At 54.6% G+C, this 23,402-nt stretch overlaps 1 protein-coding gene across 1 annotated transcript; it reads left to right on the top strand.

The window, feature by feature from the left end:
* The first annotated feature begins 183 nt into the window (after positions 1-183).
* On the top strand, positions 184-13,835 carry SACK1G (scaffolding CK1 anchoring protein G). The gene is made up of 5 exons (XM_010719559.4): positions 184-1,248; positions 4,997-5,164; positions 8,636-8,760; positions 9,489-10,923; positions 12,807-13,835. The coding sequence occupies exons 1-5, from the start codon at positions 754-756 to the stop codon at positions 13,188-13,190; spliced, it is 2,607 nt and encodes an 868-aa protein (XP_010717861.2). The 5' UTR covers positions 184-753; the 3' UTR covers positions 13,191-13,835.
* The last annotated feature ends 9,567 nt before the right edge of the window (positions 13,836-23,402 follow it).

The raw sequence follows: 23,402 nt of genomic DNA, 5'->3' as shown, positions 1-23,402 counted from the left end.
TCTTTCTCCAAAAACAAGTGCCATCCCAGCAGGCACAAAAAGAAAGAGGGGATTTCAGGGCAGAGCGGGCTTTTCGGAGGAGCTCTCGGGGTCCCAGCGAGCAGCGCCGGCTGAAAGAGTTAATGGCCGAGCGAAGCTGGGAATGTGCAGGCAGCATGTGACCGCAGGTGGGGCAGGGCGGAGCGATGAATCACTCCTTTGCTTTTCCTCTTTTCACTTCTTGCTGTTACCTGTCCGACCCGGCACAGCGTGCGGGCGGCAGCCGGGAGTGACTCGCGGAGATGCCGAAGAGTTCGGCACAGACGCTGTCGGGCACCGAACGCACCGCCGAGCCGCTGCCCAACCGGGACCCGGCCGATGTTTGGGCCGAGAAACTCCGCTTCGAGCACACTTTGTGAAGCTGTTTCTTTTCCTTTGTTTCTTTTCCTTTTTTCTTTTGTTTTGCTTTCTCGCTGCGTTGAAAGAGAGGAGGATGAGCGCAGTGCGTAGCCGGAGGTAGAGCAGGCCGTGTGTGTGTGTGTGTGTGCACGGGGCCGAGCTCTGCCCTGCCCGCAGCAGGAACCCACGTCCTCCTCCCGGCACAGCCCAGCGTGGCAGGAGCCGGCCGAGCAGGGAGCCGCGTCCCCGGCTGCACATTGAACCGGGGTGGGCGAAGCAAAACCGGTCGCCTTTGTAAAGACTGGGGAGGAATTGACTCAGTATTTACTGCCGGAGAAGTTCCCTTGGTGGAGGGACGCGGCGTGTGCCGTCGCCATGGCTTTCTCCCAGGTGCAGTGCCTGGATGACAGCCACGTCAACTGGAGGTCCAGCGAGTCCAAGCCCGAGTTCTTCTACAGCGAGGAGCAGCGCCTGGCCCTGGAGGCCTTGGCCGCCCGCGGCCCCGATGCCTTCTACGAGGTCCTGAAGAAGGAGAACATCCGGGACTTCCTCTCCGAGCTGGAGCTCAAGAAGATCCTGGACACTCTGGAGACGTATGACCCCGGCTCCGAGTACATCCCGCGCCACGGCAGCAGCACAGCGGGGAGCGAAGGCGACCACAACAGCCAAGGGGACGAGCAGGAGGTGGCCCCGTCCCTGGAGTACTGGCCGCAGAGGTCCGACCGCTCCATCCCACAGCTGGACCTCGGCTGGCCCGAGACCATCGCCTACCGCGGGGTGACCCGCGCCACTGTCTACATGCAGCCGCCCATCGAGGGCCAGGCTCACATCAAGGAGGTGGTGCGGAAGATGATCTGCCAGGCTCAGAAGGTGAGGCGCCGCCGGTGGGGTGGGGATGGCCGCGGGATGTCCCACTGAGGATGGATCCCAAAGTCCTGCTCAGCCAGGTGGTCCCTGTCCTCTGCTCGGGCCGAGGCATCGGGGTCGGTTATTTGGGTTTTTCCGTGTTCCTTCAGAATAACCAATATTCAGTCATCAGTTTTTGCTGAAGACAATGCTGTTGGTCTGGTCTAACACCCTCTGGGAGCAACATGACCCTTTCCGTGGCCGTGTCGCTCATCTCAGAGTCTCCACAGGGAAGAAAAATTGGTCCCAACTGTCCCATGGTCACTCTTCCCAGAGCACAGTGCAACTGCATGCAGCAGCATGCTGGAACTAGAGGGGCCAAACTCAGCCCTGGAACAAAGTGGCAAAGCCTCAGGTCTTGCACTGGTGTAGGAATCAATTCCAGCTGCAGAGTGGCACCTTGCTCTGTGTCAGCCCTATCCTGGCTGTAGAAGAAAAGCATTAGGAGAAGCGCTGCAGGCTTGGGTTGAGGCTTGTCCTCCTCATGGCAGCAAACCAGGACAGAGATTTGGGGCAGATGAACAGTAGAGTCAGGCTGATGTCATGGGCAGGAGGACAATGGAAGGAGGACATGCTGGCAAGCCTTGAAGGCCACCAGCAGTGGTGGACAGAAGCCACTGGAACTCCCAGTGACCCAGCCCTGGCAAGGAAGCACAGTGGGGCTGGTGCCCATTAGTTTAGTGATGATGGTGGTTGAACCGTAAAGAAATTCAGTTCAGAGAGAGCAGCACCCAACATCGGGGGTGTTCCAGCAGGAAAATGGGCAGACCCCAGGCGACAGGCTGGGGATGCATTAGGAGGCATGGATCCCAGCAAGCCCAGCACTGGGCACTCACAAAAGTCAAGGTGCTCTGTCCTTACCTGCAGTGTTTTCCTGCCATAGGGCATTGTGGTGAGCCATGTCCTTACGGCATGATAGGGCAAGGCTGAAGCCAGAGCCTCACACATGGAATGGAGGGTGAGGAGACCTCTCCCATCACAAACAATGTCTCATCTTTGGCTCTTTCCAGCTGCCTCTGCCCCAGCTTTGCAGCTCCTGCCCGGCTCTGCTTGCTCATTGCTTCCCCTACGCCGGCAGCACCTTGTGAGTCACCCAGCCCTGAGTCAGGGCCGGCACCATCCCCACCTCCCCTGGCTGCATCTCCAAGCTGCAGGGATGCAATTCCCTGTGAGTGGGGCCGGGGAGGAAGGAGGGGAGTTGACGGGGGGGAAGCAAAGAAGGAGCTAATTAGGGTTCAGCAGATGTGCTCCTCCAGCCCTTCCACTCCATTTAGAACCCCACAGCTGAACCCAGAGTCACACTGCAAAGCCCAGGTGGCTGTCCCAGAGGATGATCAGAGATGTTGTCATATGCCAACGCATGGACTGTGAACACAGCAGGGAGAGCAAAGGCCATCCAGCTGAGCAAGGCCCCTTGGATGGTGAGGTTGGGCCCACGGATGTGCACGAACAAAGCCAAGTGCTGCCGCGTTCAGAGCTTTACTCTGCCAAGAGGCAAATGCGGGCGAGCTGAAGCAGGGCTGCACACGATCTGCTCCTCATTGTGGGAAGGAAGGGGGGAGCAGACAGGCGGGATCCCAACACCACGGCCGTGCTCTACTGGCACATCCCCAGTTCTGTGGCCAAGGATGCAGCACAGAGCTGGGCATCCCGGCACGGCACGTCCCCATGGCCATTGCCCCCTATGCTGTCCCCTGGGCTGCTCAGCTCACAGCACTGTTGGGGAGGAAGAGCAGCCTCCTCTCTTCTTCCTCACTGCATCTCAACTCTCTCTGACCAGAAATGAGGCTGAACACACCTCAGCACAGAGCCACCGGAGACACCACGAGCCTGACCTCTCTGCGCTTGAGGTTCCCATTTGGGATCGCGGTGCTTTAATTGCCCTCTGCAACTTCCAGCAAAGGTTGGGAGGCCCTATTAATTACTGTTTACAAAACCTTCTGCTGTTCCTGGATGAAAGGTTCGACGAGAGAGAGCAATTATTGGTGTTCCTTGTCCCATCTCTCCCTCTTCCCAACACGCTTCCTCTAATTGTGCATTGGTGCCTGCCTAATTTATTGAGTGCCCACATGGTGCGCCCCAAAAGTTATTATCTGATGATTCAGAGTGACTTAAGAAAGAGCTGCAATTTCCTCTATAAAGCATGATCCTGCAGTCTGGGCACTCATCAAAGCGGCTCAGAAGGATCCAACATTGCCTGCCCTGTGCCCGAGGGGATGCAGTGCTCACGGTGTTGGCACCTCCGCTGTGTCCCACAGATCTCAGCAACTCTGGGAGCCCAGGAAGAAAAGTAAAGAAAAGGATCGCCCAATGGGCACGGGGAGCATCCAGCATTAGATCCAAGTCCCATATCTTCTCCTCCTTCTGGATGAATGGCAAAGGGATAAGCAAGCTTCCCATCACGATGCAGCAGCAAAGGGCTTTGGATACGGTGACATCAGTGTCCCCTGCCTGTATCTCAACCATGCACCATTCTGTCTGCAGTGCCTCATCCACAGTGGGAAAACACCCCAAAACAGGGGCCAGCCCCTGCTAAGCACACTGCCAAGCACTGTCCCACACTGCAGCAAAGCGCCTTTTTACCTTTCCTTCCCCTTCAAAGCACTTTTCCCATTAGAGCCCCCAGTGCGGAGTTGTCGCTCTGCCCACAGCGCCGGTTTTGCCAGAAAGTCCTGCAATTACCATTTGCTGGTGACTGCCATCAGCCCCGATTTGCAAGCATGCCAAAGATAGAATGAGGCACGCAGGGACGTGACCAGAGCCACAGAGAGCACCAATGTCTGTGATGGAGCACATCTGCCACCAAACCCATCCCGAGCCCCCAGTGCATCACCTGCTTTCCAGTTTCCTCACTGATGTGGGGAGGATTTGTCTTTTCATGGTGAAGCCCATCAGGAGGTGCTTGGGGAGGATAGATGTGAATTCTGCTGAAAGCAGGAAGGTGCCCATAGGATGAAGGCTGGCAGAACTATGAGGTCCCCTCTTGGTTCCGCAGCACCAAAATGCTCGAGTGCAGTGGGTGGCACGGGATGGGGAGGGGACACACAGCTTTGTTCCTTGTGCAGCCGCCTGCTGAAGAGGAAAGGAAGAGCCAGCAGAGTCCTAATGTATGATTCCCTTCATAATTAGAGCTCTCCACCTCCTGTGGCACTAATTAAAAGACAGTGCAGTGCTCAGAGTGGCCCAGGCTGGACGTGCCCAACTGTGCAAGCAGCCAGCACACTCTTTGGTCCGTTCTGTCCCCTGTGTCATCCTGCAGTGTGCCCTGAGATGGGGGCTCTGGAGTCCCCCAGCATGACACGATGATACACCAGTGCCCCAGTGCATCTCTAATGGCTGTGTCCACCCTGTGCAGGAGGAGGAGGCAGAGATGGCTGCAGGGCCATTGCCCCATCCTGTGCTGCCCTGCAGTGCCACAGCCAATGCCACCTCCTGGAAAACAAAACCTGTGGGTGTGGGGTGACCTTTGGTGCCACTCCCAGTGCCAGATGGTGCATCTTTCCATCATGTGCAGGATGTACCTCAGCCACAGTGGCAAACATCCCAGATACAAAGGCAGCTCTGTGACAGTGACAAAGCCATTGTCACTGCATGGGGACGGAAGTGCTGCCATCGCAGCTCTGTTCTGCATTTGCACAGCACAGGTGTTGTATATCGTGCCAGGTGCTGTTACCAGTGAGGCGTGCACTCATCTCTCTCCTCCTCTCTGCAGGTCATTGCTGTGGTCATGGACATGTTCACTGATGTCGACATCTTCAAGGACCTCCTGGATGCGGGCTTCAAGAGGAAAGTGGGTGTCTACATCATTTTGGATGAGACCAACGTGAAGCACTTCCTCCAAATGTGCGAGCGAGCGCAAATGCACACCGGGCACCTGAAGGTAAGGGCAGTCCTCAATCTCAGCAGCAAAGCTGGGCTCTGCTGAGATTGATTTGAGTGGGATATGGCCACGGGACATAGGACAAATGGCTCCCCTGCCTCCAGGGAGGCATAGCCTGCTTGGCCAAAAGGCAGTGGGGAAATTGGCCTGATTCCTTCTGAAAGTGCTGTGAGAGCTCCTGAAGGGCCAGGAGCAATTCTTGCCTCGTGCTACAGTCCCAGAGCAGTATTAGAGGAGTTAGGTCCATCTGTCCCGTAGCTGATACCCACATCTAGGATGGAGAAGAAGAGCAGGTGGAAGATGAGAACATGGGTCTCCACATGGCAGAGCAGAATAGAGGGAGGCTCTGAGCCATCCCTGTCCTACTGTCACTGCTGTGGTGCTCTGTGCAGGCAGGGGACACTGCAAAGCACACAAGTGAATCACTGAGGTTGGAAAAGATCTCTCTCAGATCCCCAAGCTCAACCCCAACCCATCACATCATGCTCATAACCATGTCCCTCAGTGCCACATTTCCACAGCTCTGGAACACCTCCAAGGATGGTGACCCCACCACCTCCCTGGCAGCAGTGCAGTTTCTGACCACTCTTTTGGAGGAGAAATTGTTCCTAATATCCAATCTGAACCTCTCCATGAAGGAGCTGGAGAGGAGAGGGAGAGAAATCCCTGCATGGTGCATGAGTCCATTGGGTGTAGGAAAACAGAACGATATAGGCAATGCCTTGCAGTTCAGGGCTCTGTCCCTTGGCCTTAAGTGCCCAAATCTGCACCCTAGAAGCAGGACAGGGCAGACAGAGCACACTGCAGCTAGAGGCACGCGACTCAGCTTTGTGCAGATTTCCCCTGTACAGACTGTGCCTCGGTGAGATAAGCAGAGCAAGCAGAGAGCACTTTGCACACAGTGCAGGAGGTTGGGGTTACTATTTAACCCAGCCCTAAGGGTAACACACTGTGTGTTACCCGTTTTACCTCACAGCAAACCAGAGCATGGCCCCACACTCCGTGCGTGAGAGCACAACCCAGCACCACACTCCAAGAGGGACGAGGGACAGGAAGGACAACAGTAGCTGGGACAGGGTGGCAATGGGACGCTGCTCCATCCCTGTGTTCTCAACACTGCAGCACCCCACAGTTTCACTTTCGGGCCGCAGACTCCGCTCCCAGTCTCCACGCCTGCAGCCCAGCACATGGGCAATGCTCTCCACCTGACGTCACCCGGCTGTGCTGTGCCAAGCAGCTTCGCCTGGACATGCTCCTTTCAAATTTGCTTACGGTGAGGGCAGAGAGCGAGCTGAGCAGGAACACGTTCCAGCCACGTCATGGCACTGCCAGCAAGAGGGAGGTTAGCACACAGACATGATGCTGTGCCAGTTCTGGGGACCCGCGCCCCACAGGAGGGGACACTGCAGTGGCATTCACAGTGCACCCATCCAGCCAGGTCTTACACCTTCCCCATCCAATGAGTCCAAAAGCTCTGTGTAATTGCTGCTCAGGACAATTAAACCAGCTAAGCTTCCCTATGCTGTTACTTGCAGCCCAGAGAGGGCTCTGCTCCCAGACCAGAAAAGCCAGCGCTGACGCACGCCACGCTCTCAGGCATTGGCTGCCTGCTGGCAGGACTGGAAAAGCAGGAGAACATCTGCAGAGCTCGGCAAAAGTCTGGAAGTGGTGATTTGCCACATATTGCTTGTCACAAGCAATTTGCCGGGATGGTATTCAGCAAGGCAGGAGGCAGTGAGGAAACTAGGGCAGTGGCTGGGAGCTGCTGTGTAAGCCAGGAGATGCTAACGAAACGAACGTCGTTATCTCGGTGCCTTCTGTGCTGTGCAATTAGTGAGGAGGCTTGGGCAAGGCTGTCCTGCGTTGAGCAAGGGTGAGTGCTTGTGGTGTGATTCAACCCCGCTCGGAGCTGCTCTCTGGCTCAGCAGCCAGGCACACGCTCGCTCCACGCTCATTTTGGAAGAGATAAAATAAACAGATCTTACCCAACTGCGGCAAGGGGAAGGCCGAGGCAGCCGGCAGCCTGCTGCCAGGAGCTTTGTTTTCCTGGGTGTTACCCAAGAAAAATGCAGGCTGTTTCTTGCCTTTGTGTACAGATTGGGCTGAGAGTAAGAAGGCAGCACCGTGAGGATGCTAGGCATGGGGACATCACTCTGATGTGACCCTCCTGTACCCATTCCCACACCAACCATAGACTCCATTGAACCACTCAGGTTGGAAGAGACCTCCAAAATCCCCAAGCACAACCCCACCACATCCCACCATGCCCTCTGATCACGTCCCTCATCACCACATCTCCACAGTTCTGGAACACCTCCAGAGATGGTGACCCCACTACTCCCTGGGCAGCAGTGCCAGTGTCTGACTGCTCTTTGGGAGAAGAAATTCTTCCTAATATCCAACCTGAGCCTCTCCCGACTCAATTTAAAGCCATCACCTTTGGTCCTATCACTGTTACCTGGGAGAAGAAGCTGGTCCCCACCTTAATACAATCTCCTTTCAGACTAAACTTGAATGTGCCAGTTCAGTCCTATGCTCACAGTGGTTCAAAGGCCACCAGCTGCCTGCAGCCAGGCACCGGAGTCTCAGCACTAGGCAAAAATGACAAAGCTCCAAAAAAAAAAATCAAATGCACAAAAAATACCCAAACTTCTCCAGACAGCACATAAAACTTGCCTGGAAACCTGGTGAGGAGCTCCAAACAAAGAAATGAAGGGCATGACCTAACAATGACACAGTGCCTTTAACAAGAGCATAACCACCATCCCAGCAGAACAGGAGGAATGAGAGTGCTCTTACAAAAAAGTACGTTATCACCATCCAAGGGAGTCCACTCTATTGGACCTGGACCCATGTCCTCACAGCTCCTTTCCCAATGCTGCCCCACTGCTTTGCCTCACCCACTCTTAATACCAAGGTGAGATGCTTAGATTTAGAAGCAGAGAAGGGAAGACCACTGACACTGGACCTACATGCACTTTGCTGAGGTCAGCACTGTCTCCTAGAAAAACACCAGTACATCTCCCAGGGGGTAGGAGGAGAAGAACCACCTCCTGCATGGTGCCCTTCGCACAGATCATAGGAGATGGAAAGTGTTTGGCAGCATGATCACACACTGTTTACCCGTGGTTGTGGGCAGAGTGAGTTCAAGAGGTAGAAAACGCTGTTGGACACCATGGGGAAAGCAGGAAATTCTTGGCGCCAGGTCTCTGGTTCACTGCACAGCCCTGGGCAAGTTATTTTATCTCCTCATCGCTGAGGTCTCCTGCAAGCAGACTGCGAGGAGCGCTGCCCACTGCTCAGTGGGGTTGGGAAACAACCACAGGGCTCTGAACGTCAGCTCTTCATGGCTCGGTGTGGGGCTGGAGCGAGCTCCAAGTGGGGCAGAGGCACAGCGGGGAGGTGGCAGTGTGAGGACATCAGTGCTGGTCTCAGCATTGCCTGCTCACAGCTCCTCGCCTTTGCTTTCAGAACCTCCGTGTCCGCAGCTCAGGGGGGACAGAGTTCTTCACACGCTCAGCAACCAAGTTCAAAGGGGCTTTGGCCCAGAAGTTCATGTTTGTGGATGGAGATCGGGCCATGTGTGGATCCTACAGGTAACGGTGGTGTCCCCTCTCACCTGCCCCATAGAGCTGATGTCAAAGGACCCACGTGGTCCTGTCCCAGCCTTGCTCCCCAAGTCCTAACTTAAAGGATCACATCACTAGGGAAGCCTAACTTCATTCTAAGGCCACCCCATGGCCAGGACTGGGGCAGTGGTGGGACACAATGATGTTGATGCACAACACCATGCACTGGGAACAACAGGAGTTCTGAGGCCCAGCCAGCCCCAGTTCTGCACTGACCTCAGATTTTCCTGTTGAACATTTACAACCCCAAGTGTTTTCCAACTTGTCCAAATGAAAGCTAGTTTTGGTTGAAAGAGTTGGTGTTTTCAGCTCTAAAAGACATGTTTCATAAACATGAAAAATGGAACATTTCCTATGTTCTGGCCACAACAAAAAACAGACTTGTTTACAAGTCCCTTTTCTTAACTAACCTAAACTGAGAAAGAAGCGGCCAACACTAAAATGAAAAACTAGATTACCCACACTAAAAAAAAATTGTATTTTAATTCAAATTCCTGACTTCAAGCCTTCATTCCCATTTGGGAAATCCCATTTGGCATTAGAGCTTCTTATTAATCCCATTATTGTTAATTTTTATGGTAAGATTATGTCCTCACTAGCACTATTAACCCCTCCCCCCCCGGGAAAAGCCAGGGTTGGCAAGAGGTGCGTTGTGTACCAACAAGCGCTCAGCTTCCAACACCTTTCCATTCCAGCTTCACCTGGTCTGCAGCAAGAACGGATCGGAATGTCATCACAGTGCTCTCAGGTCAAGTGGTGGAGGCGTTTGACAAGCAGTTCCAGGAGCTGTACCTCATGTCCAAGGGGGTGAGCCTCAAATCCATCTCCATGGGCATGGAGCCCGAACCCGAGCCTGTAACACTGCCTTCCGTTGTGCCAGTGACCCCTGCCAACGCCATGGTGAAGAAGCTGATAAACCCCAAATACGCCCTGGTGAAGGCTAAGAGTGCAGACCAGATCAGCAAGACTTCATCCGAGAACCAGGACAAAACACAGAAGGTGGAAAACAAAGGCAAAGGGCTGCACGAGGGCCAAGCAGGAGACAGGCACGGCGAGGCAGCAGACCTCTCCTTGCTCATACACCCCGGCCTCCTGAACCTGGAGAAAGCCAACATGTTTGACTACCTGCCCACCTGGGTTGAGCCCGACCCAGAGCCTGGGAGCGAAGTCTTGGGGTACATCAATATCATTGACCCCAAGATAAAGAATGTGAAGCTCTCACAAATGAACCGCATCAAAGTCTGCGACGTCTCCCAGGCCAGCGCCCAGCACCGGCAGATGCTGAAGAACAGGGAGCTGGAAGCCAAGAAGATCTCAACCCAAGAGCCACCTCTGCTGTCCCCCTGCCAGAGGCAGACCCCACAGATCCCCACAGAAGCTCCTGTGGCACTGGCCACCAGCCCCATTGAAGGCAGTGGCTGGATGACAAAGCAAGTGGGAACATCAGCCGCTCAACCGCTGAGCCACCACTTGAAGCCACCAGAGGAGACACCTGAGGAAGCCAAGCCCCCAGTTCCAAAGCCAAGGACTGTTCCTGCTGGCAGCCTTGCAACCAAAGCCACCACACCGTGTGACAGCAACAGCGCCCCAGAGGGTGACATCCAGCCACCGCTGGCTGACCATGTGGATGCGAGACAGGAACCAAAGGAGAACCCCAACAGAGCTTCACCAGACAGCTGCCACCTCCCAGTGGTGGGGCCACAGGAGGACAAGGGTCCTCCTTGTGCCCACAATGGGCTGGAAGAGGAGGAGGAGGAAGAGGAGGAGGAGTATATCACTCTCAGTGACCAGGAGAGCTGCTCCAGCAGCTCTGCTGACCACAGTTACCGCCGCTCCAATGCCTCCTCCATTTCAGATGAGTACTTTGAGGTGAGGGAACGCTACGGGCCGCTGCGGCGAACCAACTCGGATGTCACTCACAATGGAGAGTTCGTGCCCATCCAGAGGAAGCTCAGTGACCCCCACATCAGTCGAGGAACTTTCCTCAGCCCCCTGGGGAGCCTCCCATCCCTCAAGCACGTCCGCGTGGAGGACATGGCCAAGAGGAGGAGCAACGCTGTAGAGATCAGGTGTGTGCTGCCCCGCACCATCTTGGACGGCAACGGCTCCTACCCCACCAGTGCCACACAGGTAAGCCATCCGTGAGCTTCACCGCACTAAATATCCTAGTCTAGCCTCAGTTCATTGGGTCACAGAATCATAAGATCATTAAAATTGAAAAAAAACACTAAGACCATCAAATCCAACTGTCAATCCACCCCCACCATGCCCACCAAAGCACGTGTCTAAACAGAATCGCAGAACCATTAAGGTTAGAAAAGACCTCTCAGATCACCAAACCCAACCCACCTCACTATGCCCACTAACCACATCTCTAAGTGTCACATACCCATGGTTCTGGATCACCTCTAGGGATGGTGAGTCCACCGCTTCCCTGGTCAGTGCATTTTCTTATATCCAATCTAAATCTCCCCTTTTATCACCACAGCAGTTGCAGGAAGTGCTGGTGCCCAGAGGGATGGTGCCCATGCCATAGCTACCCGGGAGTGCTCAGGGAAGGGCTGGATAAAAGGAAGGCTTTCTGGAATTAAAGAGCAACATGTGGCACGGGGCTGTGCCCAGAGCTCTATCCCATCACCCAACAGCAGTGGCACCGCTCTGTGAGACAGACTATGCATGCAGGCGTGTCCCTCCCCGCCTTGTTTTCTAGCTCCTTACACTTTGATTAGCATCAAAGCAAAGCGCACGGACACATAATGAGGTGGAGCAGCACAGCAGGGCTGGCAGCTGCCGCGGGCAAGCAATGCCGTCAGCAGCACCCAAGGAGCCAGGGTTCCATGAACCAGGCGGGAGGACAGCCCTGCTGCTCATGTCACTGATGCCACCGGGGGTGACCCCAGCTGAGCCGCCAGGTCCATCTAATCTGTGCTTACAGGGAATTGAGGGTAGTGGTCCAGAATCCACCCACCGCTCCCTGCCCAGGGCTTTGCTCCAGCATTCAAGCCCTCACTGCGCTACTCAAAGCGCTCAGGTACCTTCATGTTCCTGCAATAACTTGTCCAGGCCTTTTTGTGAGAGATAATTGAGGTGCTGCCAGAACCAGGAAAGCCAGTGCTCAGCTGATGGAAACGTGCAGGGAATAGTTTCTCCTATGCGTAATAACAATAAACAGAGCCGTCCTTGGTTAGCTCTGTAGAAACCTCTCATCTGAGGTTGGAGAGCAACAACAGCACAATGAGGATGGCCCATCCATGGGCCCCAGCGAGGCCTTTTCTTGGGAATTCTGCAGTTTTCCACAGCTGCCTACTGCTGTTTGTCCTCCCATCTTGAACAGTGTAGGTATCTCCCACCATCAATGCCACCACACGTTTTCATTTTGGGTCCCTTCACTCTTGCACCCAATCTCAGTGGTTTCTGCTCGGTGCCCGGCCAAACGCCTGCCCTTACCTGGGAATAGGACCCTGCTGATCATGCCTGGCATGATGATGACAAACAGGGGCAGCATCTTCAGGTAGCTGGCCAGGATGGAGCCGGCCTTGGCATGGCTCAGGCTCCTTGCAGAGAGTGACCGCTGCACAATGACCTGCAGAGAGCCAGGGACATGGCTGAGTCACCAATGTGTCCCCCCCAGTGTCAGCCTCCCTTCTGCTGACTGCATCCCCAGCATCCCAAATGCTGGTTCTGTTGGGTGTAGGCCCCCATCCCACAGCCACGTACACATATGTCCATAGTGCGGTTTGGGTTTCTCTCCAGTTCACTGAGTGGTTTGGGTTATGGGGGCCCACAACCACTCTGAGCCCCATCCCTTAGGGACCCGCACCTCCACACACCGGGAGGGAGGTGTTTTTGTTCAGGGAGTGAGCAGCACAGCAGCACAGTGAAAACATTTAGGCACAGGACTGCACCAAGCAGCTGATGGAGTTGTCCATGAGGACTATGAGTATGTAGGGGAACAGCATCCTTGTGACAATCACAGATCATATTTTGCTCTTTTTCTGCTCTTTAACAAACAGGGCACGCACATCTACCGCTACCGCCCCAGGAACCTCACAGGCAGGGAGCAAGGCAAGGAGCCCTCCTGCTCCCCACCGTGTGAGAAACCCCCCGGGGCCAGCAAGCACCGAAGGGACAGCACCGAGCCCAAAAAGACCATTGCAGGCAGCCAGCCCTACTGGCAGGGCAAAGCCTTCAGCCCCAGTAAGCCGAGGGCAGCAAGGAAAGCCCTGAGCTCTCTGCCCGAGAGCCAGAAGGCAGCTGAGGAGATGAGGACACCGCTCGGCATCCCACTCTCCAAACTGTCCCAGTCCAAGCACCTTAAGAACAAAGTCATGGCAGCTCCAGGTGCTACCGACTCCAAGAAGAAGCCCCCCGAGCCCACCAGCCAGAAGGAGCAGTAGGAGTGGATGCAGGTGGATGGACTGCAGGCAATGCTCTGCCATGCGGGGCAGGGGAATCTTGTTTACATTTACCTGGTCGGTGCACCAATACCACGTGGCCATGATGGACAGCCCAAACGTCATCCCTGTCCAGGGCAGATCTCCAGAGATTGGGTCTCGGAAGAGGTGCATGGCATCCGCTCTGGGCAGGTGGCAGGTCGTGTTGGGAACGATCTTGGATGGCACAGCTTTTAGATAGGCCTCTTCCAGGTTGGAGTAACCTCCGATCGCATTAAAAGCTGGAAGGCACCGTTGGGGCAGGCTGGTCGGAGGCTGTCTGGTTGCCTCCAGGATCAGTCAGAAAAACACTTGAGAACTCGTTACTGAGAGCTGCTGCCCCCTCCTTGGCCCCCTTCCCACAGAGGGAGGCTCGCGCGCTATTATATTTTATTTTAGTTATTTAAGAGACTCTTCTATCACCATTTTGCACAGCATGTCCCATTGCAGCCCGCCCTCCCTCAGAAGGGTGACCCACGTCTGGGACAAAAGGGACCAACGCCTCTTTTGACTTCGTACTGTAAAAGCAAGCTGTTATTAAAGCTCCCTGCTCCTAGAGTATGGGAAACACACCTAGAACCATTAAAATTGAAGATTAGGTACCTTTGACTTGACTCACTGTAGCCCAAGGTGCCTTGGTGCAGGTATCCACCCAACATAGAAGCATTTTCTACCCCTGTGAGCGTTCCCCTTGCACAGCCCCATCTTTAATCAGCCTCCAGCCAAAATTCCCAACAAATCGCCCCTCTTCACGGCGCTTTTCCCAGGAATTGGGATCCTCCTCTTGAGCCCTGCTGAGGGTGACGTGCCATGAGCAAGCCCCAGCACGTGCAGCTCCGAGCCCTGCACAGCTGCCTTGGATCCCATCCTGCCCAGACAGCCCCGGGCTCTGCCTCAGCCCCAACACCTCCCTGTTCCAGAGGGGCTCGGGATGAACCCTGCTTGCAGCTGCTCCATGCCAATGGCAGAATTCGGGAGTCCTGGGGAATCAGAGGCACCGTTTTCAGGAGAGCTTTTGGGACTCCAATTGGGCTTATGGAGGAGGATCATTCAGCTACCCATGGTGAGGAGGGGTTTCACCGAGGGCTGGAGGAGCTCTTGGCACCAAGCAGGGGCTGCTCCTACAGAACAAGGTTTTCCCTCCTGCTCAGATGCAGTTTTGGATGCAGGGAAGAGGAACGCTTTGCAGAACAGCAAAACAGATCAGGCTCAAAGCGAGACCCAGAGCGTCCCTGGTTGGTACCTCCCACTCCACGCATCCTTCCCAGTCATGGGCAGTATCTGCCTCCTGCAAATGCCCATTCCCCATACACCCTTCCAGGATGGTACCCTCTCTGCAAAGTGGCCACTTTCAGCACCAACCCATAAGCCCTGGTCCTGTCCTCCTGCCCTGAGGCATCTGGGGCACTGTCACCCCATTACCCTCTTTTTCAAAACACTCCCCAGTATTGCACAGGAAGTGCACATTCACAACCCTCTCCTGCTCTTATGAAAGCTGTGCTGGCTCCTCTCCAGCGCGTGGTTTATCCAGGCACCGGCTACTCCCAAGCTTTGCATGGGCGTTGGGCATCAACAAAAGCTCTCCAGAGGCAGAGGCTGAGTGCTGAAAGCAGAGATTCGCGCCCGGGGGTGCGGACCTGCTCCCTTTCCAAAGGTGTCAACCGACAAGTCGCAACACCTACGCCTGCTCACACGGAAGAGTGAGGCAAGGAAGGCAGTGCAGCAAGGAATCAGCCTGCAGATGTAGGGCTGCAGTAGGAGCAGTGCTCCTCCAATGGGCAAGATGTCCCACCCCTGGAAGCAAAGTGCCACTGATGAGTGCAGTGTCCCTGTGCTCAGTACCAAGGGGACTCAGCAAGGCTGTACGACAGTGCTGGTGCTGAGCCACTGCCAAACAGCCCCAGCAGTCCTCTGGACTTTAGCGTATGTAATCTCTCCATGCATACTCATCTTCTGCTAGGTGCGACCAATAGCATCCGCACACCCCTTCTGTCCCCCATGGGGAGAGTGGTCACAGGCTGGCAGATGAGCAAAGCCTGCATTGCTTTGTCTGCCACAGTCTAAAGATACAAAAAGGGCAAAACCACGGAGAGGATCCTTTATGATCTGCTGGAGGTGGCAGCCCTTGGAGGATGTGAGCCTGCAGGCTCTCCCAAGACCGAGCAGCAGCTGCACGGCCAGCAGGCTCCTTTTGATCCCCTGGATCAGCCACTCTCCCAACACTACCACCTCCCTGCACACACCTTGCTAAGCAGGTTAGCACGTCTGGAGCCATGTTGCTGCCGCTGGGCATTTTCCAGCCATGCCTTGCTGCCCTCCTATTGCCACCCAAGAGCACAAGGGAAAGCCTCAGAGGACCTGTGGGCAATTAGCACTTCAGACAGAAGTGCGATTAGCGATACCCAAGCACCTGGTCTGACGTGTGGGCTGTGGTGTGGAGCAGTTGGGGCAGCTCCTCTGCCTGGCACAGGTCCTCACTTCTGCTGGGGTATCTATTGTTACTGATACCTCTCTCAGTAGGGGAGGGCTTCCTCTCTTTCCTCCCTTCTGTAAAGTGAAGCCTCAGCTGCCTGTCCTTTCACTTGTTTGCACATCATCTTGCTGCAGACCTGCTCTGCTGCTGTCCCACTGCAGGACACCTGGATGGGCTCTTTCATCTCAGGATCTGGGCATCCTGCTTCCCAAATACCAACCTTTGGCACCGGGACCTAAGCTGTACCCAGCTGAGAAGCGATGCCCAAGCTTCAGTCAAACACTGGAACGAGCTCTCGGACAGTGGGGACCTGAGGACAGCCAAGAGGTCACCAGCACTGGAGAAAGCCCACAAAAAGAACCAGCAGGATGCCATTCCCACAAGGAATGGCACAGAGGGGAAATGCATCAGCAAGGGGACACAGGTAGACCACAGACTTCCCTTAGGTGACTGCTGCTGTTCGGCCACCAAATTTCTTAGGCTGAGTCTTTTTATTGATCTGGGACTGTCCAAGCAGGGCAGGCGGGGCACAGCGGTCCTCCCAGCTCCTACCTCTCACTGCCAGCATGACGGCTCCGAGGACCATGATGAGCGTCTGCAGAGCATCGGTGTAGATGACGGCCGCCAGCCCCCCTGCAAAGAGCAAAGCTTTGTGAGCACCCACGGGTTGTACGGCCCCAGTTCACTCCCCACGCACACAAAGAAGTAGCGGACCTAGAGAAAATGGGTTTCAACCCGTTCCAACCCAAGTCCCTGATTCATCCCCAACCAGCACCTGCCCAGCCATGCCTGCGATCTGCTCAGGACTGGGGTGACGCAGCGAGCACACCTCTGCCTGGCACGCACCGGAATGCCTCGCTGCACAGTGAGCCTCGTGGGCAGGGAAAAACCAATGTGGGATTTGCTCAAAACCGGAGTCTTGCAAAATCCACCACGTTTTGGATATAATTACATCATTTCCCTATTTTGATGGCTGGGAAAAGATACCAGGGGAGGATTTACTTCTGGGCATCTCCACTGGAGCTACCAGGGAAGGTAATGTCCCAGCTTAAATAAAAGCTGGAATAATATCCTGGGAAGGATCATTGGTTCTGCAGTGCAAGAGTGGGACTACAAGCTGGGGGCTCCCCATTTCCATCTCCAATTCCTCATATCCCCAAATCACAAAGGAAAGGCACCAACTGGTGTTGCACAGAAACTGTCCCAACGTGGGAACACGCTCAGGATGTGTTCCCTGCAGCTGGGCAGGAGAATGGCAGCGAGTTGCACTGCAGGCAGAGCAGGTGGGAAACGGGTTAGGCAAAGGGCTCTCAGATTTTAGCTGCCTCAGTAATGGTTCTGTAATAGGAGAAGCGCTGATTAGAGCTGATTACAAATAGGTGCACACACAAGAAAGCATTTAGCTATGAGACAGAGGAGGAGCGAGTGATTACAAAAGCAGAGTTGTAATGACAAAGGAGAGCTCACACCCGAGTCATTGCTGGAGCTGAGGCTCAGAAGGATGCATAGCAAGTGCTGGGTGGCACAGGGAACAGCAGCCCCATGAGCTGTGTCTGGAGCAATATCAGCCCCAAGAGCACACAGAGAAAAGTAAAATAGGAGTGCAAGTGGCGTGGTTCAACCGAAGAAGCCAAATGGCGAGCAGCCTACCTGCGATGGTGTAGAGCCCTGTCACCAGCAGCATCAGAACGGTGGAGAGGTAGAGGTCCCAGCCCAGGCAGACTTGCACAAACAGAGCCCCTGAGTACAGGTCAGTCTGCATGGAGACAAGGAGTGTGGCTGTAGGGTGCCACAGCCTTGGGAACAACACGGGTTGTGAGCGGTGCACTGTCCCTCACAGGTTAAGGCCTAACCTGGCAATGCCCTCCTCCCCAGCTGGCATCTCACCATGCTTCCTGCAGAGTCCTGGAGATGGGCACCTGGTGCCACCTGGGGGCTGCACCCCTCCTGGCATCCAGCACCTTTGGGTGCTCCTACCTGGTGCAGCCATGCCTGTCCCAGGTGAGCCCACACAGTTAGGCATAACACTAACTAAATCACAAATCAACCAACCAGAAGAGCATTTGCACCACGAGCTTGAGGACCCCAGTTCCATGATATTTGCACCAGACTTTCCACCACTGTTCCTTCCAGCACCCCAAAGGAGATGCTACATGTCCTTGGTGGCACTCAGGCCTGGCCATATCTCCAGGAGAGCCCTCAAGAGCACCAAGAGGAAATTCACCCCAATAAGTCCTGCTGAAGTGGAACCAACCCAGTGGCAACTATGCCAAAACCTCCATCAGCAGCTCTTCTTTCAGAGATGCCTGCCACCCCAAATGGGATCCTGCTACAGTCTGATATCACAGATACACCCAAGTAGCCCTACAGGAGGAGAACTACGTCATCTCCACACTGCAAGCTTCAGCTACAAGGCAGAAAAGACCCAACCAAGGGCCTCCAGCCATCTCCTCCCAGTGCAATAGTCACAGAACCATGGAATGGTTGGGTTGGAAAGGACCTTAAAGATCATAGAACCATAGAACCACTGCATGGTCAGTTGGAAGAGACCTCACAGCTCCAACCCCTGCCATGGGCTGGCTGCCTTCCACCACATCAGGCTGCAGAGGCACCACCCACAGCCTTGGGCACTTCCAGGGATGAACAAGAAGCAGAGCCCCAGAGCTCAGATGCGAAGGCTCAGCCCTGGAGAAGACATTTCATAACCTGGGCTTTCTCAATGCCAAAGCATTTTTGCAGTCGTCTGCAAATGAGTCTAAGCTTTTGCTATGAGGAAGCAGAGGGATCCCCACCTCCCTTCCTCATAATGTTGCTACGGTGGGAAAAAATAAAAGCACATGTGACTGAGTTGTTAATAAAACATCCCAAATACAAAAACAAGCTAATTAAAACCAGGCATGACCTATTCATAAAACAAGTCCTTTCAACTGTGAAAGGAGAGCAGAAACCTTTGAAGTCAGGCTCCTAATCCGATGAGATCCCTGCCTCTGCCAATGACCTCACATGGAAACCCGTTCTTACCCAACACCACCAATGCCTTCCCGAGGGGAGCCGCTGGCAAAGCCTGAGCCTGGGCAGAACGGGTTACATGGGACACAGAGGAATCTCCAGGGCTCTCCAATAAGTTCGTGCAAAGCTTCATCTATTCCTAGCTAAGGGAAATGGAATCTCTCAGCGGGGCTTTGGGCTGCTCCAACCACAGAGGGTTGGGGACCCGCAAATGGGGAGGAGGGAGAGTGGTGTCCCCTGCCCACAACAGAGGCATTGGAGCAGTGGTGACAGTCCCATTGCCCTGAGCTTCACACAGCACCAGGGAGAGGACACACATAACACCACCTGGCATATCACCCCAACTGTTGCATAGGTTCACCATGGGTGGTGCCAGATGCCAGGTAACCCTGGTCAGGTTGATCCCTCTTCTATGGGGTCCTGTGTGGCTTAGTGGTCGCAGGAAGCTCAGCAGCACAAAGAAAGCATGGCACAGGCTGAGCAACAGCACAGGCAAGCTATGAGGTGGGACCAGAGGTGTGTGAGCTGAGCATCTCCGTGGCAGAGCACACTGCTTTGGTGAAAGGGGAGGTGTTGTGTGATCAGCTGGAGAGACCCCAATACAAGCATTCTATAAATTCAGATCACCAAGATAGATACTGAACTGTCTCCCTCCCTGGGAACCATGGGAACAGGGAAGAGGAATGAGCCCGTTGACAAGTTCCCAGGCATTAGGACAACCAGGGAATAATGGGTATCATTGCCCCAACTTGCGAACCGGACAGATGCTGCCACCTGTCCCAGTGGGAGCGGCAGGCAGAGCTGGGCGAGTCCCAGCACTTCCATCAGGACATAAAGGGACCGAGGGCTGGGGATGAGCAGGCGAGGATACTTCTGCATGGCTGAGAGCAGCAGAGACACGGGGAAATCCCGACCCCCTCTGCTTCTCCGAGGCTCCGTGCGGGCTGCGATGCGGAGCAGCAGCGGTGCTGCCCGGGTTGGGCTGCGCTGTGCATCCCGGAGCAGCGGGCAGTGAGCGCCGCTGCGTGGGGACGCAGCTGCTGCTGCAGCCACCCGCTGCCTCCAGGCAGAAGCACTTGCTAAACTGTGCAGTAATCCCCCGTAGGACTCCTCAGAGCTGCGGGAGCGTGGATAAAACCCCAGGGTACAGCGCTGCCTGAGGGCCTCTCACCCACAGCTTCTCCGCTACGAGGCACGCTATAGAGCTGCCCCAGAGCTGAGCAGAGGTACTTACAGAGATTTTGGTGAAGATGGACAGCAGGAGAGACAGCCCAGAGAGGTACATCCGGATCCTCTCACCTCCAAACCTTCGCTGGAGGTACTCAGGCATGGTGACGATCTGCGGGAGGGGATGGGAGTGGTGGCTGTCCCCATCCTGTCCCCATGTCACCTTCTCTGAGACATGGCAGCATTCTCAGAACAGGATTCAGGGGATGTTCCTGAGGTTAGGGTAGATCCACATACCCCAGATGAGATGTAGACTGGGACGAAGACCCAGGCCAGCGCCAGCAGTGCATATGTAGCCTGTTAGGAAGGAAACACACAGCACTGTCCCATTCACCGCACCTGCCCCAACCTCAGCTCCCCCCCTTCACAGACGTTTGTTTCTCTAAGTGATCCCAAACAGGAGGTGCAAGTGTGTAAGATCACATTGGAGACCACCCAGCACCCTGCCAACAAGACCCTGCCCCTCTCAGCCCTTCATCTTCAGAAGCATCCCTGAACCACCTCCTCACGTGCCATGGTTTTGCTATAGAACCCCAGGATTTTGGAAGTCTCCCATGGGAAAGCAGCAAACTGGTGACCCAAAAAGCCACCTCCCAGCTGGAGTGATGCAGGGCTGGAGTAGGAAGCTCTGCTCCAAAGCATCCAATTCCCTGCTGACAGGGGCTTGAGCTGACTCCAGCATCATGATACATGCACTGGGCATGATGTAGGGAAGCTGAATTTGTGGGGTTGCATTGGTTATTCTCTGCACAACTCCTATCTGCAGCCACGTGGCTCAAAAAACGCATTTCCTTGCTAACACAAGACATTTCTTACGTTCCACTCAAAGCCGGTGACAGCGATTCCCCCAGCAGCACCAGTCCCAGCCAGTCCAATAAAGAGCCCTGAGCCCTCACTGCTGGCGAACAGAGAGGCTCCGATCTGCAGAGAGAGCAGGAGGAGCTGCTGGGACGTGTGGACATGGGCACGTTGTGCAAGGACAACTCCTATCAGAGTCCTTCGGACGTGCACATTGGGCCCCAGCAACCAATGCTTCCTTGTGTCCAGCTCATCTCAACATCCCCACTGGGTTTTGGGTGGGTTTTCTTGGTTTCATAGAATGGCTTCAGTTGGAACGGAACTTAAAGATCATTCAGTTCCAACCCTCAGCCACAGATGGGGTTGCCATCTCTAGGTCAGGCTGCCCAGGCTACCGCTCAGTGTGGTATGCTGAGCAAAATGCTGAGAGTACACACTCGATCCCATCATCTGTGTCATTGATAAAGACACTGAGGAGCCCAGGTCCCAGGATGGAACCCTAGGGGACCCCACTCCCCTTGGACGCAGAGCCATTGACCACAACCCTCTGGCCGTGCCCATCCAACCAACTCTTTATCCACTGAATACGTCGCCCTTCAAATCTGCATCTCTCCAGTTCAGAGAGAAGGATGTGGTGTGGGACCACACCGAAGGCCCTACACAAGGCAGGATGAGGATCAAGCAGTGCTGCATCACGGGGAACCACGAGGTCTCTACTTACTGGCCACCACGCCATGTCTCTGCCAGCAAGGAAATAACCACTGACCGTGTTCCTGTTCACCCTGCATGAAGACTGGGAGGAGAAAGCATCAGCACGGAACACTTTCCCTGCAAACCCAGACAAGAAACCAAGAACCCAGCCTGCCAGACAAGAAGCCAAGAGACAAGAGACTGGATAATTAATGGGAATTCTCTGGCATAATTACATGAAACAGCAGCTGCACCCCAAATCCCCAGAGCCACGAGCAGTAAAGGGGCACCTCCAGAGCAGGCAGTGGGAGGGCAGAGGATGCTGCCTCCATGCTGGGCAGACAGGCAGGCTCGTCGGGCACGGCCCTGGACAGGATTTTTCTGCAAGGCAGAATACATGGCTTTGGAGAGCCTTTGACTCAAATTGCAGGTTGCTGAGAGCTTTTTGTGGTGAGCAGTGCATTTGTCTTAACAGCCTGTAATAGAGAAGGGCAGAGCTGCTCATAGGCAGCAGGATGGGGGAGAAGTTTGTGCCAGGTTCAGCCCACCTCGTTCTGAGGCAGGAGTCCTTCCATGTGGGATGAGGAGCAGAGGGTGTACACAGCAGAACAGAGCAAATGCAGCACAATATGCAAAATGCACAACAAAGGTAAACTTCAATGGAGGGGGAAAAAAAGGTATATTTTAAATGGTGGAAGAGGAAAGCAAAAGCTGAATAACAAGAACACTCTTACCCATATTCCCACAGCAAGGTTTAAGGAAAAATAAGTCACTACAACCACAAGATCAGCAACGCTGAACTGCTGCAAAGGGGTGAAGGATCCGACTGTGGAATTGCCTTCCATCGTTCCTCTGCTCCCTCCTTCACCCTCCAGGGAAGCCTCCCACCGACGGTCACTGAATCAGTAACTCGTTGCTGCCCGAGGAAATTGATCATTAATCAAACCCCCTGCCTCGCAGCTCAGCGCCCCCAGCCCCTGCCCCCACCCACCCGCGGGAGCCAGTCCTGCCTGCAGGGCGACCCGAAGGAGCACAGCTGTGCAGGCAGGGCCGGAGCACAGCCTGGGGGAGCAGCTCTGCATTCTGCTCTCACACACACAAGCTGTGACTTCAGTCTGATTGATCAGTTTGGGTTTTTCTTTTTATGCCTTTTTTTTTGCACTGCTCGTGAGGAGAAGTGAAGTTCTCCCTCGCTGCTCGACCGGAATTTAACTTGCATTAACACATTCCAAGTACGTGCACGTGTTAATATGTCAGCTTGGTGTATCTAGTAACACCACAGAACTGTTGAATAACCTACTGTCACTACAGCATAACCAGGTGCAGCCTCGCCATTTGGCACTTCGTAGACAGGACATACCTCACGGGACTGCAAAGCAGAAAGAATCTCCATCTCACTTGGTGAACGCACCAAGTCCAGGAGCTCCCCAGGCCTCCCAGCCATAGGCCAGGCCTCTGCTAACAGAGGTGAGGGAATGGGGGGAAGCCTTCCAAACCCCAAGGATGGTTGCCTTCCTCACAGACATGTCAGCAAAGGTTCATTTTCACCTCCGATTTTGGACATGCCAGGAGTTTCGTACTTATTTGTAGGACATTGTGATTGAGAGCAATTAGACCAAACAACCCGTAAAAAAAAAAACTCATTAACTCCACCGCAGCCAGGAACTTCTGGTCACAGCTCAGAGCAGCTCACTGCATGCCATGTCCGCTGGGACAGCTGGCAGAACGAACCTGAGCAAGTCCAGCCTTGCCTTATGGCTGGTTTTTGTTTGCGTTTGTTGTTTTGGGTTGGGGGTTCACATTCATATTCAGGCCAGGACACAAACCTCTTCAGACCCAGTTTACCTGCGATGAGCTTTTATCAGCTGCAACCTCTGGATCCCATCATCGTGGTGCTGCCACCACCTCTCCCTGCTAACCAAACCTGCATGCCACCTCCAGACAGCTCTATCCTTCAGGTAAACAAATACCAACACAAG

Source organism: Meleagris gallopavo, chromosome 16 (genome assembly GCF_905368555.1).
Source record: "Meleagris gallopavo chromosome 16, MGAL_WU_HG_1.1, whole genome shotgun sequence".
In the NCBI taxonomy this organism is placed as follows: domain Eukaryota; kingdom Metazoa; phylum Chordata; class Aves; order Galliformes; family Phasianidae; genus Meleagris; species Meleagris gallopavo.
Note: the sequence above shows the minus strand (reverse complement) of the source record. Positions and strands in the feature narration are given on the sequence as shown.

Bases quoted from the DNA above. Each gene is read 5' to 3' on its own strand.
- SACK1G (XM_010719559.4), top strand. From the start codon at position 754: ATGGCTTTCTCCCAGGTGCAGTGCCTGGATGACAGCCACGTCAACTGG. The intron at 5,165-8,635 runs GTAAGGGCAGTC...CTTTGCTTTCAG, and splicing joins TGCACACCGGGCACCTGAAG to AACCTCCGTGTCCGCAGCTC. The intron at 8,761-9,488 runs GTAACGGTGGTG...TTTCCATTCCAG, and splicing joins GCCATGTGTGGATCCTACAG to CTTCACCTGGTCTGCAGCAA.